The following is a 13,719-nucleotide window of genomic DNA, read 5'->3' as shown; positions in this document are numbered from 1 at the left end:
GATAATACTAATCCCATGAGAAGACAAGGATGAGAACACTGATATATTTCAACGCTAACCCAAAACCTCTGCAAAGGGCTTCGTAGAAAATGGTCAGCGAAGGAAGCAAGTCTGCAGTTTTTTTTGTTGTTTTTTTTTTCCCCCTTTCTTTGAAGACCATCAGCAAGTTCATTCCGCTAACAAAAAATAGGCACTGGTCTGGACCTACGGCCAGAGGCTACCACATCTGACACAGACGTTGGAGGAGCAGAAACTCAGCTGTGCTCTCGGTTGACGTCACTTTGGTGACAAGGCGGAGATGGTCGCTGAAACATCCGACCGTGTCCAGGCCAAAGCAGTGACTAAACCCATGTAAGCTGCACTGCTGTTCAGTCTAACATCTGCTCCCACTGCTGGAAGAGCCACGATGGGTTTGGGACAAACCAACCAAATCATCTCGAAACGGCTTAAAGATGCTTTTCTCCCCCCCCCCCCCAACCTGCATTCAAGCAGGAAACGGTTTTTCCGAGCACAAGTGCACTTCCTCAGTGGAGCTCTGCATCTCCTTCACAGTTACATATATCAATACTAGTGTGAAGCATCCCTGTAAACTCCAGCCTTCTACTCTGGTCCACTGTGCAGCTCAACTGGAGCTCCTTGCATGTGGGCAAATCTCCAGAAGTTGTTGCTGTTGCTCATTAAACTTTCCATTATTGCCGTAATAGACAACACAAAGACAAAAACACATCCAAAATCTCCAAGAACCACAAGAACACATATCCAAACTAACACATATCCAAACTAAAAAAAAAATCACTGTCCAGGAGAACGAACGCCAGCCAAGATGACTGTCAGAACTGCCGGTCTGCATGGGCTAGCAGTTAGCTTAGCCTGCCCTGCTACCGTGTCCTGTCAGACCGCCCTCAGTGTTCCCTCTTCGGGAGCAGCTCCGGTCAGGGCCGTGGGTCCTTGGGCCCACAGGATGCAGCAGACCAAGCTCCCTCAGCCAATCCAATGCTAGCTCCCCCAGCCAGACACCTTTGACCTCCACGCAGTCCACACGACGACACTAAAAACCCAGTCAAGGCTAGGCGAGTCCGCCGCCAGACCGCCCTTGGTGTTTTCAGAACCGCCGGCCTGCATGGACTAGCAGTTAGCTTAGCCTGCCCCGCTTCTGCGTCCTGTCAGACTGCCCTCGGTGTTACCACTTCGGGCACAGCTCCAGGCAGGGCCGTGGTCCCTGGGCCCACAGGATGCAGCAGACCAAGCTCTCCCAGCTGATCCAGCACCAGCTCTCCCAGCCATCAAACGAAGACAAACTTAGATGCAGATGTGGACAAACACACTGCATGGACGGTACTGGGTGAGGCCGCCGCAAACATGAATTTGCGCCACCGTCTTCCCACACCAGGTTTTGGATCACAATGCTGGTATTTTGAATGTTTGGGCTTAAATTCATTGCAATTGCATCATAATTTAGTTATGATAGCCTGGCGGCCTGCCCAGGGTGTCTCCCTGCCTACCGCCCAATGACTGCTGGGACAGGCTCCAACATCCCCATGACCCTGAGAGCAGGATAAGCGGTTCAGATAATGGATGGATAGCAGTTCTGAGTGTTATAAACTGGTAAAGAGAGAAGACTCATGTGCAGCAAACTTGCCTATTACTCGCCCTATTCTCTCCATTTGGACGGTTTATGACATACAGTGCATGTATTGTAGATTAAGTGTTCTTCCAGCTTTCCAGTGTTATCTCTTACTCTGTATATCTCATATTGCTCTGCTATGTCTTACTTCCTGTTAGTTTCTCTCAGGTGAGTGACAGGTGAACGCCCCTTCTTGGAGCACCTAAGGTGAAATTTTCAAAAACATTTATGTCACTTCTGGACAGTCTGAATCCACGCTGAACTTCTTTCAATCAAAATACCCATCTGTCAGGGGCGTCCGGGTAGCGTGGCGGTCTATTCTGTTGCATACCAACATGGGGGATCACCGGTTCGAATCCCCGTGTTACCGTCGGCTTGGTTGGGCGTCCCTACAGACACAATTGGCCGTGTCTGCGGGCGGGAAGCAGGATGTGGGTATGTGTCCTGGTCGCTGCACTAGCGCCTCCTCTGGTTGGTCGGGGCGCCTGATCGGGGGGGGAGGGCTGGGGGGACTAGCGTGATCCTCCCATGCACTACGTCCCCCTGGTGAAACTCCTCACTGTCAGGTGAAAAGAAGCGGCTGGTGACTCCACGTGTATCGGAGGAGGCATGCAGTAGTCTGCAGCCCTCCCCGGATCAGCAGAGGGGGTGGAGCAGCGACCGGGACGGCTCGGACGAGTGGGATAATTGGCCAAATACAACTGGGGAGGAAAAAAAAATGTCTGTCAAGGAGACATGTAATTATAGGAAAATCAAGATGGGGGTAACATGTCATTCATGGGCCTTTTAAATGTATTATTTTCGGTGTAAAATGACTTCCAATATCAGCCGAACCACAACGGTTTGTTGAGGCTTCATTGACTCTCTGTTGACGTCTGTTGACCAACCGCGAGTCGTTCTCAACTCGTGAAAAATATGGCCTTGTGGTGACCCACATCTATATATCGAGAGACATTCACCTAAGAGGACGGTGTACCTTTAAGGGAAGAGGCGAGGGGTCAGATAATGCACTTCCGCTTCCGGTTCGCAGTCAGTTCAGCGTCGTTGTCAGATGTATGACATGCTAAGTTGGAGCTAGTAAACTACCTCGGCTACGTCTACTCTCACGTCTCCTGTCTCGTTGTTTTCTAACCCCACAACCTACTCTTTCTACTTAACTGTTTTTGCCCCTTTGCACATAAAAGCAAATTTGCACATATGCAGTTATTATTAGAGGAGGTGTTGCCGTCTCCTCTTGATATTGTGAACCTTCGTGATATGCAAATATGTGTGTGTGCTGTTCTTATTCTGCACTGTGACTGTCTCATTGCACGAAGTGATTGATTGATTGATTGATTGACTGATTGATTGATCTCTACTTGTCCCCTGACATGTTGGTGATTTAGGAGTTGATGGTTTTCTACCGTTAAACTTACTCTTGTTGATTGTTAATTACTATTGAGTTTATTAGTTGTTATTGTTCCTTGTTAAAGAGTGTCAGTTTAAATCCTGTCGACTGTGGGTGAAATGTCCCCGCTGGCATTTTCGGTTTAGACCAAGTCCTGTGAGCTGACAGCGGAACGACACCTGCCTTTTGTCCCCAGCGTTTAGGAGTCGTGAGTAAGCAGTTGTTCCTGAACAACAGGCCTCATTCAGCTATTTTAAGGCCTCGCAAATGTATTGGCAGCAAAATGTCCCCTTCTGAGACACTGTCTCCACACTACCCGCCTTATTCAGACCACTTTTTTCTTGAACTGTGAAATCTATTTTCTTTTTCTTTTTTTTTTCTTTTTAATGACTTCATTTGAAAGTTATAAATGAGTTTTGGTGCACGGCATGTGAGGTCATCGCGAGGCCTGCAGTCGAAGCAGACCTGCACCGGGACATATAAACGTTGTAAAAAAATAAAAAAAAGATTTCAAATCCAACAAGTGTTTTTCAGCAGCCAGAATTCAAACGTCCATGACATAACCCAGACTTCCGCTTTAATTAACTCTTTAAGAGCGACATTTCAAACTGCCCGAGGTCACGGGGTCGACAGCTGTGCCGGTGACTACCGTGGAAGGGCTTGGCGCTCCGCAGACTTTACTGTCACCTCTTTTAAGGTGGGACTCGAAATGTGGTCTCATTGCTCAGAACCACAGAAAATGACTGCTCAGTGCTGGAAGTGAAAAATTAGGACGCAATAAAACATTTACGGTGGTTTCCGCTATTTCGTGTAAAAAAAATGTTCAGCGAACCCTAACGTCTCCGTCTCACACGAAATCAGACGGACGTTTTCTGTGTACACAGAGCGCACCAGACGAAGTAAATGAAAGCGGTTAGTATGAACCGCTGGATGTGTAGGTAGTTTAGTCGTGACCATTTCCCTCCCCGGTGTGGCGTTTATATTGGCCACATCCTTTCATTCATCCATTCGCCACACCTTCGCTGGCTGATGCCCGAGTTAAAGTCATTGCGAGTGTTTCATGAAGTTCTTCAAATGACAATATTACGTTTAAGGCATTTAACTGACACCCCCCCCACCCCACCCCGCCCCACCCTCGTCCAAAGTAGTTTACATCAAAATGGCAATTACATTAGGATGCATTTCAGTTCCTACGTCACCGGCTGTGAGAGCATCCCTCAGAGAGAAGAGGTGCAGCAGCCAGACAGCCCATGAAGAAGACACTCTCAGCAGAGACGAAGAGCTGAGGACAGGTTGGCTTGCTGCCGACCCGCGGACCTCCAGTTCAGCCGAAACCTCTTCACTGTCTGAACACGTGCCTCCGCCGTCAGCCATCCCCACTGTGGTGTCCAGGACAGACCGGCTGGACGGTTTTGGGTTTTCAAAGTCTAAAAAGAAACAGATACAGACCTGCCGCCCCCTGAATGCTCCAAAAATTGCATACATATTTGCATTAAAATGGGTTTTAGAGCAATGGCACAAAAAGCGGTTATGATAAGATCTACCTAAAAAGACCACGAGCCGTCAAAATGACCGTGCGTAATCTGTGCGTCATCGTGCGCGTCACGTCACTATTTGACGTGTGTTGGTGGCGTCATTTCCTTCGTGAAGTTCGTTGCTCTGTCCTAGAGGCACACTAGCGCCCTCCAGTGTAGAGAGATAGTCTAAACCCGATTTCTGATGATGTCCAACGTGTCTGGTTACAGACGCCGCTACAGACGCACCACGGCTACCACCGAGGCCCTCGCTGCAGTATTTACAGGAGTTGGACGGCGGCCATTTTAAATTGCTTGAAAAATACTATTAAAAGGTGTCAAAATATTAAATTTGGTGTCAGTCGTTTCTTAACAGACATACTAACAAATTCAACGTATTAATATCTCAATTGGGTATTTATCTTGACAGAATGTAGAGTTTAAAAACCCTGGCGGTCAAAATGACCGCTCAAGGTCGTCCTGGTAGCTTCTAAGTTCCGGTCGTTGTTCGACCATGTCTCTCTGAAGTTTAAACTGTTTGACAAATAGTATTATAGTTCTTAAAATGTTAATTTTGGTGTCGGTCGTTTCCTAACAGACCTACTAACATGCAATGCACTCATATCTCAGTCGGGTATTTATCTCGACAGAATGTAGAGTTTAAAAACCCTGGCGGTCAAAATGACCGCTCAAGGTCGTCCTGGTAGCTTTTAAGTTCCGGTCGTTGTTCGACCATGTCTCTCTGAAGTTTAAACTGTTTGACAAATAGTATTATAGTTTATTAAAATGTTAATTTTGGTGTCGGTCGTTTCCTAACAGACCTACTAACATGCAATGCACTCATATCTCAGTCGGGTATTTATCTCGACAGAATAGGGAGTTTAAAACCCGGCGGTCATTTTTACCGCCCGTGGTCGTTTCAGGTAGGGGGACAAGGAACAGGGGACAAGGAACAGAGTCCACCACGTGACGAGTGCGAGTCAAGACGCAGGAAAATATAATGAGGCGTATGCAAAATAATCCCACAGGAGACGCACGGAGACTGAAAGCATGCTGGTACAGCACACAGTGTCCCAAGCACCCCGGTCAGGTGCAAAATACCTTTTCGTTTTGGGCCTCCGGGGTAAGTGTTGAGGTTTTCCCGCGCTGACAGGAGCCCGCTGAAGGGACCTCTCGTGGATCAGCCGGGGTCAGGGTCGGGTCGGCGGCGTCAGTAAAGCGGGACTGCGGAGCAGTTCTGCTGAGGCATTCCGCAGAACAAAACACAAATAAGTAACGGCAAGACTTCCAGTTAATACCAGGCCACAAAAGGATGAAAAGGCAAGTACACTACGGACACACACAAGTAGGATAAAAGGACAGAAGCCAGTCAACTGAACGTGTTTTAGAAACTGCCTTTAAAGTATAACCTTGGGGCATTGTTTTGTTTTACATTAACAGCATTCGAGTTGATACGATTTTACATTATGTGATGGTTTCCTTTGGTTATTTGACACTCTGACCGGGACACATGACAGGAAAAATGGGCCAAAGAGTCAGAATGGGGATAAGACTAAACGGATGTCAGGAACTGGATTCGAGTTCACGGTGTTGTTTGCCATGGAGGTTCTGTTTGGCATTTCTTCAAGGGAACCTGGGGTCATCTGAGCGCTGTGGCTCTGACCCGGGGCCTGATCCGATTCTACTGCATCAGTCACTGTGAATTGCCCATGACAACAGGTGTCTGCTAAAAGCTTACAAAGTATTTGTCTTCCCCCTTGTGGTAGGAGGGAGGCATCACAATCCCAGCCAATCATTGTGAATGAACTTAATAATTTTAGGACAACGACATAATTGTGTTTGACCAATTTAACTGTGGCATGAAGCCGTGTTTCAAGACATATTCTGAACTAATACATGCTATTTTATTGAAATCCAGCGACCGCTACGTTAACAAAAATGCCCACATCAGGGAAAAGAAAAAAAAAACAAACGAACAAAAGGACTTTCTTGAGTGCGTATATAAAAACCTCAAGGATGTCACATCGCTTTCTCTTTGAGATAAGACGTGTTTAGAAAATGTCCAAAGAAATCCTTGTTTCTTATTGAACTGAGAAACAGCACAATCCTCATCATCATCATAGCAGAAAGAGGTTTTCCTGTGCGCCGGCAGTTTTAGGGTCAACGCCGGTGATGACCTCTGCATCAGTCTGCAACACGAGGAAAACCAGATCCAGAGCTTTCCTCCATGCTTCAACCTTCACACTCAAATTATCATAAACCTTCAGTTCTGCTGCCTCTCCGGACTGCCCGTCTGAAGGGACTCCGCTCTCCACAGCATCACTTGCTAATAACAGTCCGGAAAACTTGGCATCGATGCTAAATTCTCCCTTTAAGTCTCTCACTTGTTGGCCCACTGCTGTCCAGGCTCCCAATCTTGAAAAGCCTCCACCGTTCATCAATATGTTGGAGACATAGTCTGTGAGTCCATCCGCCATGAGACACAGCACTACGTCTCTGTAAGGGTTACCTCCTCCGTCACCTTCAGGCGGTTGGACCGAATCGCCTGTCATGACTGCGGGCCGCTTCACACGGACCTCCGCCTGCTTTTGAAGGTGGTGAATGCAAAGCATCTCTGTCACTCCTGCACCGGGTAGGAGCTCTCGGTCTTTGAGCGCGTGATGCAAACGATAACAACAGCTCCAGAACTGGTCCTCCAGCCCCTGCAGTTTGCCATGTACACAACTAGCGAGGACCGCTGTGACCAGCCCGCTGCTGCTCTCCGTGGAGATGCTGACAGCCACCGATGGCCTCCTCTGGTCGCTGCTGACGTCTCTCCAGAGGACAACCTGCGCCCCAGTGCCTACACTGTGCATAGTTAGTTGTGTGGCGTATGTGATGGGGACTGCGCCCGTTGCATTGGCAAACGCCTTTAAAACGGAGGCCTTTATTTTCCCCACCACTAATATGTGGTGACTGAAGCACCGCTGAAGCAGTTTTTCGCTGACAGTTCCGCTCACCAACACCAGATTCACATTCACTTTCAGCAGAACCCTCAGAACGCTCTCGGTCCATTCGTCCTCTTTGCCCAAAGTGCCCGGTTCCAACTTGTCGGTCATGCGTCCTACACCAGTCGGCTTATTGAAGCCGAGGTGGCGATACTTGTGACACAGGTCGCCGTTAACGAGAGCAACTGTCAAGGGCCGTTGCTGCAGGTGCTGCGCCACTGGAACCCGCTCGTCAGATAACAGAACCACGCAGCCTGGCAAGACACAGGCGTGCTCCTCTGTCAAGCCGGGGAGAAGGCAAGTCACCACCTTGCTGACGTCAAAGGTCGAGCAGCAGGCGTCTCCTGCACTGCTTTGTGACTGCAGTCGACTGGCCTCGATCACCAAATCCATCGCATGGACACAACCATGGCACACTGCCCTGGCAACACGGGAGATGTCCACAGTTTTTGAGTTCTGAGAACGAGATGCTGACAGTGCGGAGACATCAGACTTGGCTTCACAGAAATGCCGGCTGTGAGTGAGTTTGGGTTTCCACGGTGCACGACTGCTGTGATTCTTGTTGCCTCCCACTGTCCAGCCGAGGCGGGGCATCTCTCTTGAGAGACCCGCAGCCGGTTGCTTCGGCAGCATGAGGTGTGACTGTTCAGACGTCGCAACGCCATTCTCCGCGCACGTTAAACAGACATCCTCCATCGGGACACGTGTTTTCTTGCACGTGTCCAAACATATATCCATGCCTTCGGACATGGCTGCGATGATGTGTGGCACCGGGATCCCCTTCTGGAGACACTGCAGGGCGGCTCGACTCCACGCACCTGCAAGAAAGAGAAGGCATCCCGTCCCCGAGTGGTAAATCTTCTGCTGGGCCCGGACAGTCTCGCAAACGAGCTGGCCCACCGCACAGGTCACTTCTGCGTTCTCCAAGAGGCGGAAACAGGAACAGACCAGGATGGCGCACTCTCCGTTTGCGCCATCCTGGATGAATTTCCATTTCTTGTGGGGTCCCAAAAAAGACGGCGCGACCCCTGCCAGCGCCGAGAGCTTCTGCAGACCGACGTGCTGCCTTTGGTTTACGAGCGTCCTTCCAGACATGCTGCAAGGTGCGAACAGCAGCAGCGACCGGTCAGGCGCTTAAATGTCAATGTATTGGTTCTCCCGTCAAAACCAGTTAGGGAATAAACATGCAGTTTACCCCCCCACACACAAGCGCCAGCATGCACTTATCTGCAAGACGCACTTAGTTGCGCTGCGTCCTGCGCCGCGGCTTGTCGCGGTCAACAGGAAGCGAGTCGAAACGCTTTCAAATCCCCACAAGAACCGAACGCATCGTTCCGGCTCCCGCCGCCGGTGCGATCAAACCGCGCATGCCCAAGACGCCCGTCGTTGCCAGGAGACGAGAAAAACGCACCGAAGGGGAGGGGAGGGGGGGCCGTCGTAACCCGTTGAACCCGCCCACTTGACGCAACGATTGGCTGACGTGCGAACGCGGCGGCGCTTCCGCGCGTCCTATTGGACGGCGCCCGCCCCCTTTGTCATTTTCACGAAGCCAAACTTCCGAGCCGTTGCTGTCGCTACCTCCGCCGCCTCAAATCGGACCCGGAGAAGAGATACGTGTTCTCAAATGGTAGACTTTTATTAACCTACACTTTCTGCTCATCCAACCTTTTACCAACCCGTTTTTGGTTTAGTCACGTTTTACTTTTTTTTGGGGGGGGGTCGAAACGCGGTGAACCGCTAATGTCAGCCAAGCTAACGCGGTGTTGCTTGTGTCGGGAAGCTATAACTCGACCGGAATCCTCAGCGGTTCAGGGAAACCATGGCAACGGCGAGCTAAAGGATTTTAGATTGGTGAGGGGGGACAAATACGAACCGGGGTTCACAGACAAAGGTGACTGACACGTTTAACGGGGTTCACAACTTCCCCTAACAGTAGCCGAGGGCACTCGCGTCGGTAGGAGTTGGGTAGGAGACGAGGTGGAGCGGGGCGGTCAGAGTGGGCTGAACTTGCTTGGAGATGGACATGCATGAGTTCACACGCTGCAGAAATGCAAGGGGGGCACGGCACTGAGGACAGGGGGGGGGATTAGTCCACCGGGTCCCGATCTGGTCCTCGTACACCTGGTTTTGTCACGTATCGGGAAAGAACCCAAAAGCAGACGGGACAACCAGGTAAGGGAAGAATCAGGTCTTTATGGAAGTGACCGATCTCGGGGGTAGAGCAGGAGGTGGCTCTGTGGCAGGCAGGCAGGCAGAAGTCCATGAATGGCGACGTTCCAGCGAAGACTGGTCCATAGTGGAGGCCTTTTAAGGGTGAGGGCGATTGCTTGATGGCTAGCTGGCGTGCCGGGGTGAAGGGGGGGTCAGCAGGTGTGGCAGGTGTCAGCTGGTGTGGCAGGTGTCAAGGGCGATCGCTTTGATGTCAAGGGCGAGAGGCTGTGATAGGTTTTGTTTTTCCAGGTGAACGTGCAAATTGCGTCCCATCCTGCACGATTAGCTCCCACGGTGCTCTGGTCCATGCTCTGCAGCAGTAGCTGGATACCGACCGCCATTAAGACACAAAAAGAAGAAGAGAGTCATCATCCACTCGGGACTCTTAAGCAGGAACAGGTCACCTTTTCCCTTTTGTGTCATTGCTGTAACTCGTTTTTGTTTCTCCAGGCTTCGGGCTACCGAAAACCCACTCCTTCCGCCAGCCAAAGGAAAACGGCAGGTCCGACACCGGAGCTGACCGAGGAGCAAAAGCAGGAGATCAGGGAAGCGTTTGACCTCTTTGACACCGAGTGCACAGGCACGCTGGACGTGAAGGAGCTGAAGGTAGTTTCCTTGGTGAAAATGTCTTGCTTAAAATGGCCTCTATCCAAACGTCCATGTATGCATAACCACAGTGCTCTCTCTGTGTTGCACGCCTGACAGGTTGCCATGCGAGCTCTTGGCTTTGAGCCCAAGAAGGAGGAAATAAAGAAGATGATCGCAGACGTGGACACAGAAGGCTCTGGGAAAATCAACTTCAGTGAATTTCTCTGCATGATGACACAAAAAATGGTGAGTTGTCATTCGAATGAAACCCCCTTTCGCGGGAGGGGGATGAGGAAAGAGCATGGGATTCTCGAAACATTTCACTCGCCTGGAAAGACGTGTAAAATAACACATCCGTTCACTTTTGGGGGGTGTTGTGGAAAAAGTTGTTTACACATTGTTTCCAGCCCGTCAAATCATGACGCATCACTGCTTTGTATTTGTGCAGGAATGATAACTCGAATATCACAATAATTCTCAAATTTAGCTACACAGAACAAGCCCTTCCAAAGTAAAATGGCTGTTAAAAAAAATCGTTCACATGTACAGTTGACTGCCAAGTACTGGTTATGGACAATGTGCCATGGGTCATTAAATCATCACAGAGCAGTTGTGATGTTGGATTGGTAGCGGTAGATCAAATCGAAATCAATTTTATTTGTATAGCCCAATATCACAAATTAGCCTCAGTGGGCTTAACAGCAACACAACATCCTGTCCTTAGACCCTCTCATCGGATAAGGAAAAACTCCCTAAAAAAACCCTTTAACAGGGAGAAAAACTAGGAAGAAACCTCAGGGAGAGCAACAGAGGAGGGATCTCTCTCCCAAGACGGACAGCGTGCAATGGATGTTGTGTTCACGCAATTTACATAATACAACATTGAAAGAGGATAACAGAATTATAATGGACATAAAATTAGAAGCCCTGACAATGCGGTACGCTATGTACACCTGCCACTCATGCTGCAACAGCAGTGGGATATCCAAACGAGAGCCATTTGCTAATTGCTTGCTTTGTTTGTTTTTAGAGTGAAAAGGATTTCACAGAAGAAGCACTAAAGGCTTTCCGCTTGTTCGATGATGACTGCACAGGGAAAATCTCCTTCAAAAACCTAAAGAGAGTCGCAAAGGAGCTGGGTGAAAGCATGACAGATACAGAACTGCAGGTATGGTAGCTTCTATCATGGACACAGCTCACTGTTGTTGTGTTGGGGTGTAAAGGGCCCTTTTAGGTTTTCCTCAAGCTGCTGTTGAAGATGCTATAGATGATACAGAAGATTAAATTGAATGGCTCTAATGTGGGGTGTCAAGATAGACTTGTGGTTGATGAGGGTGTTAGTATAAATGCCCCCCCCCCACACACACACACCAGAGGGCCCTGGTTAATGCAGATCTGAATTGTTGAACAATGGAGATAAAAACTGAATTTCTTCATCAGAATCAAGACAGATAGATAGGTGTCACTGCGCTGTTCATATCCCTCCACTGGTCCCCAGTTGCTGCCCACATCAAATTGCAAACCTTGATGCTCGCTTACAAAACAGCAACTAAAAGGGCTCCCGCCTACCTGAACTCCCTCATTCAGGTCTACACTCGGTCCCCCTCACTACGCTCTGCCAATGAAAGGCACCTGGCCCTTCCGCCACAACGGGGCCCCTAAGTCACTAGCCAGATTCTTCTCTTCTGTAGTTCCCCGGTGGTGGAACGAGTTACCAAACTCCATTTGATCCGCTGAGTCCCTCTCCATCTTTAAGACGAAGCTAAAGACCCAGCTCTTTCTCGAACACCTCCACATCTGATGGTATTAATATAAAAATAAAATAAAATTCGCTTCTATGCACCCTATGCATTGCCTTTGTGCACCGCCTGTTGACACCTATGTCCTATCGGACTTGAACCTAGTTTTTTAGCACTTACATGCGTTGTCACCTCCTGACTAGAGCCTTGCTTGTGTTGTATTAACTGTCAGATGTACGTCGCCTTGGATAAAAGCGTCTGCTGAATGAAATAGATAGATAATCAAGCTCTTCCAGAGAAAGCCAAATGATTGAGGCTCTTTTACAGCCAGCAGTTTGACTAACAACTGTTTTTTGAAACAGACAATGTTCATATGTAAGCAGGCTGCAGCCACATTGTGTACGTGTTTCATTTGTCAGGACATGATAAACGAGGCGGACCGAGACGGCGACGGAGAGATCAACGAGCAGGAGTTCATGAGGATCATGAAGAAGACCAATCTGTACTGAGCGTTGCCATTTTCATCTCAATCCACTTTCTTCACTGGTGTGGGGACCCCTTTTCTAAGACTTTTACCCTGTCAAGGCTGATTTATACAGACGCTTCATATATATTCAGTTTTTAAATGATTTCATACTTGTTTGTACAATGGAAGAAAAATAAATGTATTCAGCATAGTCGGTTTGTGGTTTGAACATGCGCTATTTGATTTTCTCAAGCACAATATTGCGACTTTGCCAAATTGCAAGGATTTGTAAATTCATTTCAGGTTTATTCAGATTTTCTTTTCTGAACGGCCCGAATTTTCTATCCTTCCCCATACAAACAAGTCTGTCGGTCTTGGACAGGGCGCTGTATTCAGTGTCTGAGTGAAATCAGACCAATATGCAGCAGCCTACACTGCAAGGAATCGCAAGCCAGCAGTGGGTGAATGTTAGACAGCAGCAACAGTGAAAGTAAAGTCAACGCAATGGTAGAAATGACTTGTGCGAACAGGAGATGAGTAACTTAGTAAAAGTGATTTCTTGTACGGCTCCGTGTTTATAAATGCTTTCGCCCGTGCTGTAGTCACAGTGAAGATGATGGGGCCACCGTCGGTGTAACAGACAGCGAAAATCTGGTTTCGGTCCAAACCTCCGTACCTTGTCAAAATAAACAGGATATCACAGTGACGTCTTTTTCCGAGTCCGTCTGATGGCTGGATGTTATCTTTTGAGGACGCTGGCTGTTTACTGTGAAAGCTGAGAAACCCATTCAAGGGAACACGACATGGAACATATGAGGACTTTGGTTCCAAGCTGAGATATCAGATATTTGACAGATGTACTCTTGAAGAGATGATTGATCATATCTGTAATCACATAATGAAGCAAACGGGTATTCAGCGGCTCTTTGTTACCTTCTGTTGACAACCCAACACAGTCCTTCAGTCTGGGTTGTGGTACTTTGTAACGATGAACTGTCGTACTAGTAATAATGTTCATTTGTTCTTTTTTTATTATTATTACGAAATGCCAAATATCCCAGCAATGGCTTTAAAGTGCGAGGTACGAGTCATATTATGACTTTATTTTTATTCTTAAAAGCTTTTATTCTTAAAAGCTTTTTAGTTTTTTTAACCGGTCAGCCCTGCTATAGATGTACAATTACAGGTCTGTGAATGTTCCCA

General features: G+C 48.4%; 2 protein-coding genes across 2 annotated transcripts; one reads left to right on the top strand and one right to left on the bottom strand.

Annotated features, from left to right (window-relative positions):
• Positions 1 to 6,318: 6,318 nt before the first annotated feature.
• On the bottom strand, positions 6,319 to 8,753 carry bbs12 (Bardet-Biedl syndrome 12). Its single transcript, XM_056281585.1, has one exon. It carries the CDS (start codon positions 8,605 to 8,607, stop codon positions 6,643 to 6,645), a length of 1,965 nt encoding a protein of 654 aa, XP_056137560.1. The 5' UTR covers positions 8,608 to 8,753; the 3' UTR covers positions 6,319 to 6,642.
• Positions 8,754 to 9,064: 311 nt separating this feature from the next.
• cetn4 (centrin 4) lies at positions 9,065 to 13,422 on the top strand. Its single transcript, XM_056280555.1, has 5 exons — positions 9,065 to 9,139; positions 10,174 to 10,329; positions 10,429 to 10,557; positions 11,342 to 11,479; positions 12,470 to 13,422. Exons 1-5 carry the CDS (start codon positions 9,137 to 9,139, stop codon positions 12,557 to 12,559), a joined length of 516 nt encoding a protein of 171 aa, XP_056136530.1. The 5' UTR covers positions 9,065 to 9,136; the 3' UTR covers positions 12,560 to 13,422.
• The last annotated feature ends 297 nt before the right edge of the window (positions 13,423 to 13,719 follow it).

This window comes from Lampris incognitus, chromosome 1, assembly GCF_029633865.1.
Source record: "Lampris incognitus isolate fLamInc1 chromosome 1, fLamInc1.hap2, whole genome shotgun sequence".
NCBI lineage: Eukaryota > Metazoa > Chordata > Actinopteri > Lampriformes > Lampridae > Lampris > Lampris incognitus.
This window is presented reverse-complemented; position numbering and strand designations above follow the sequence as displayed.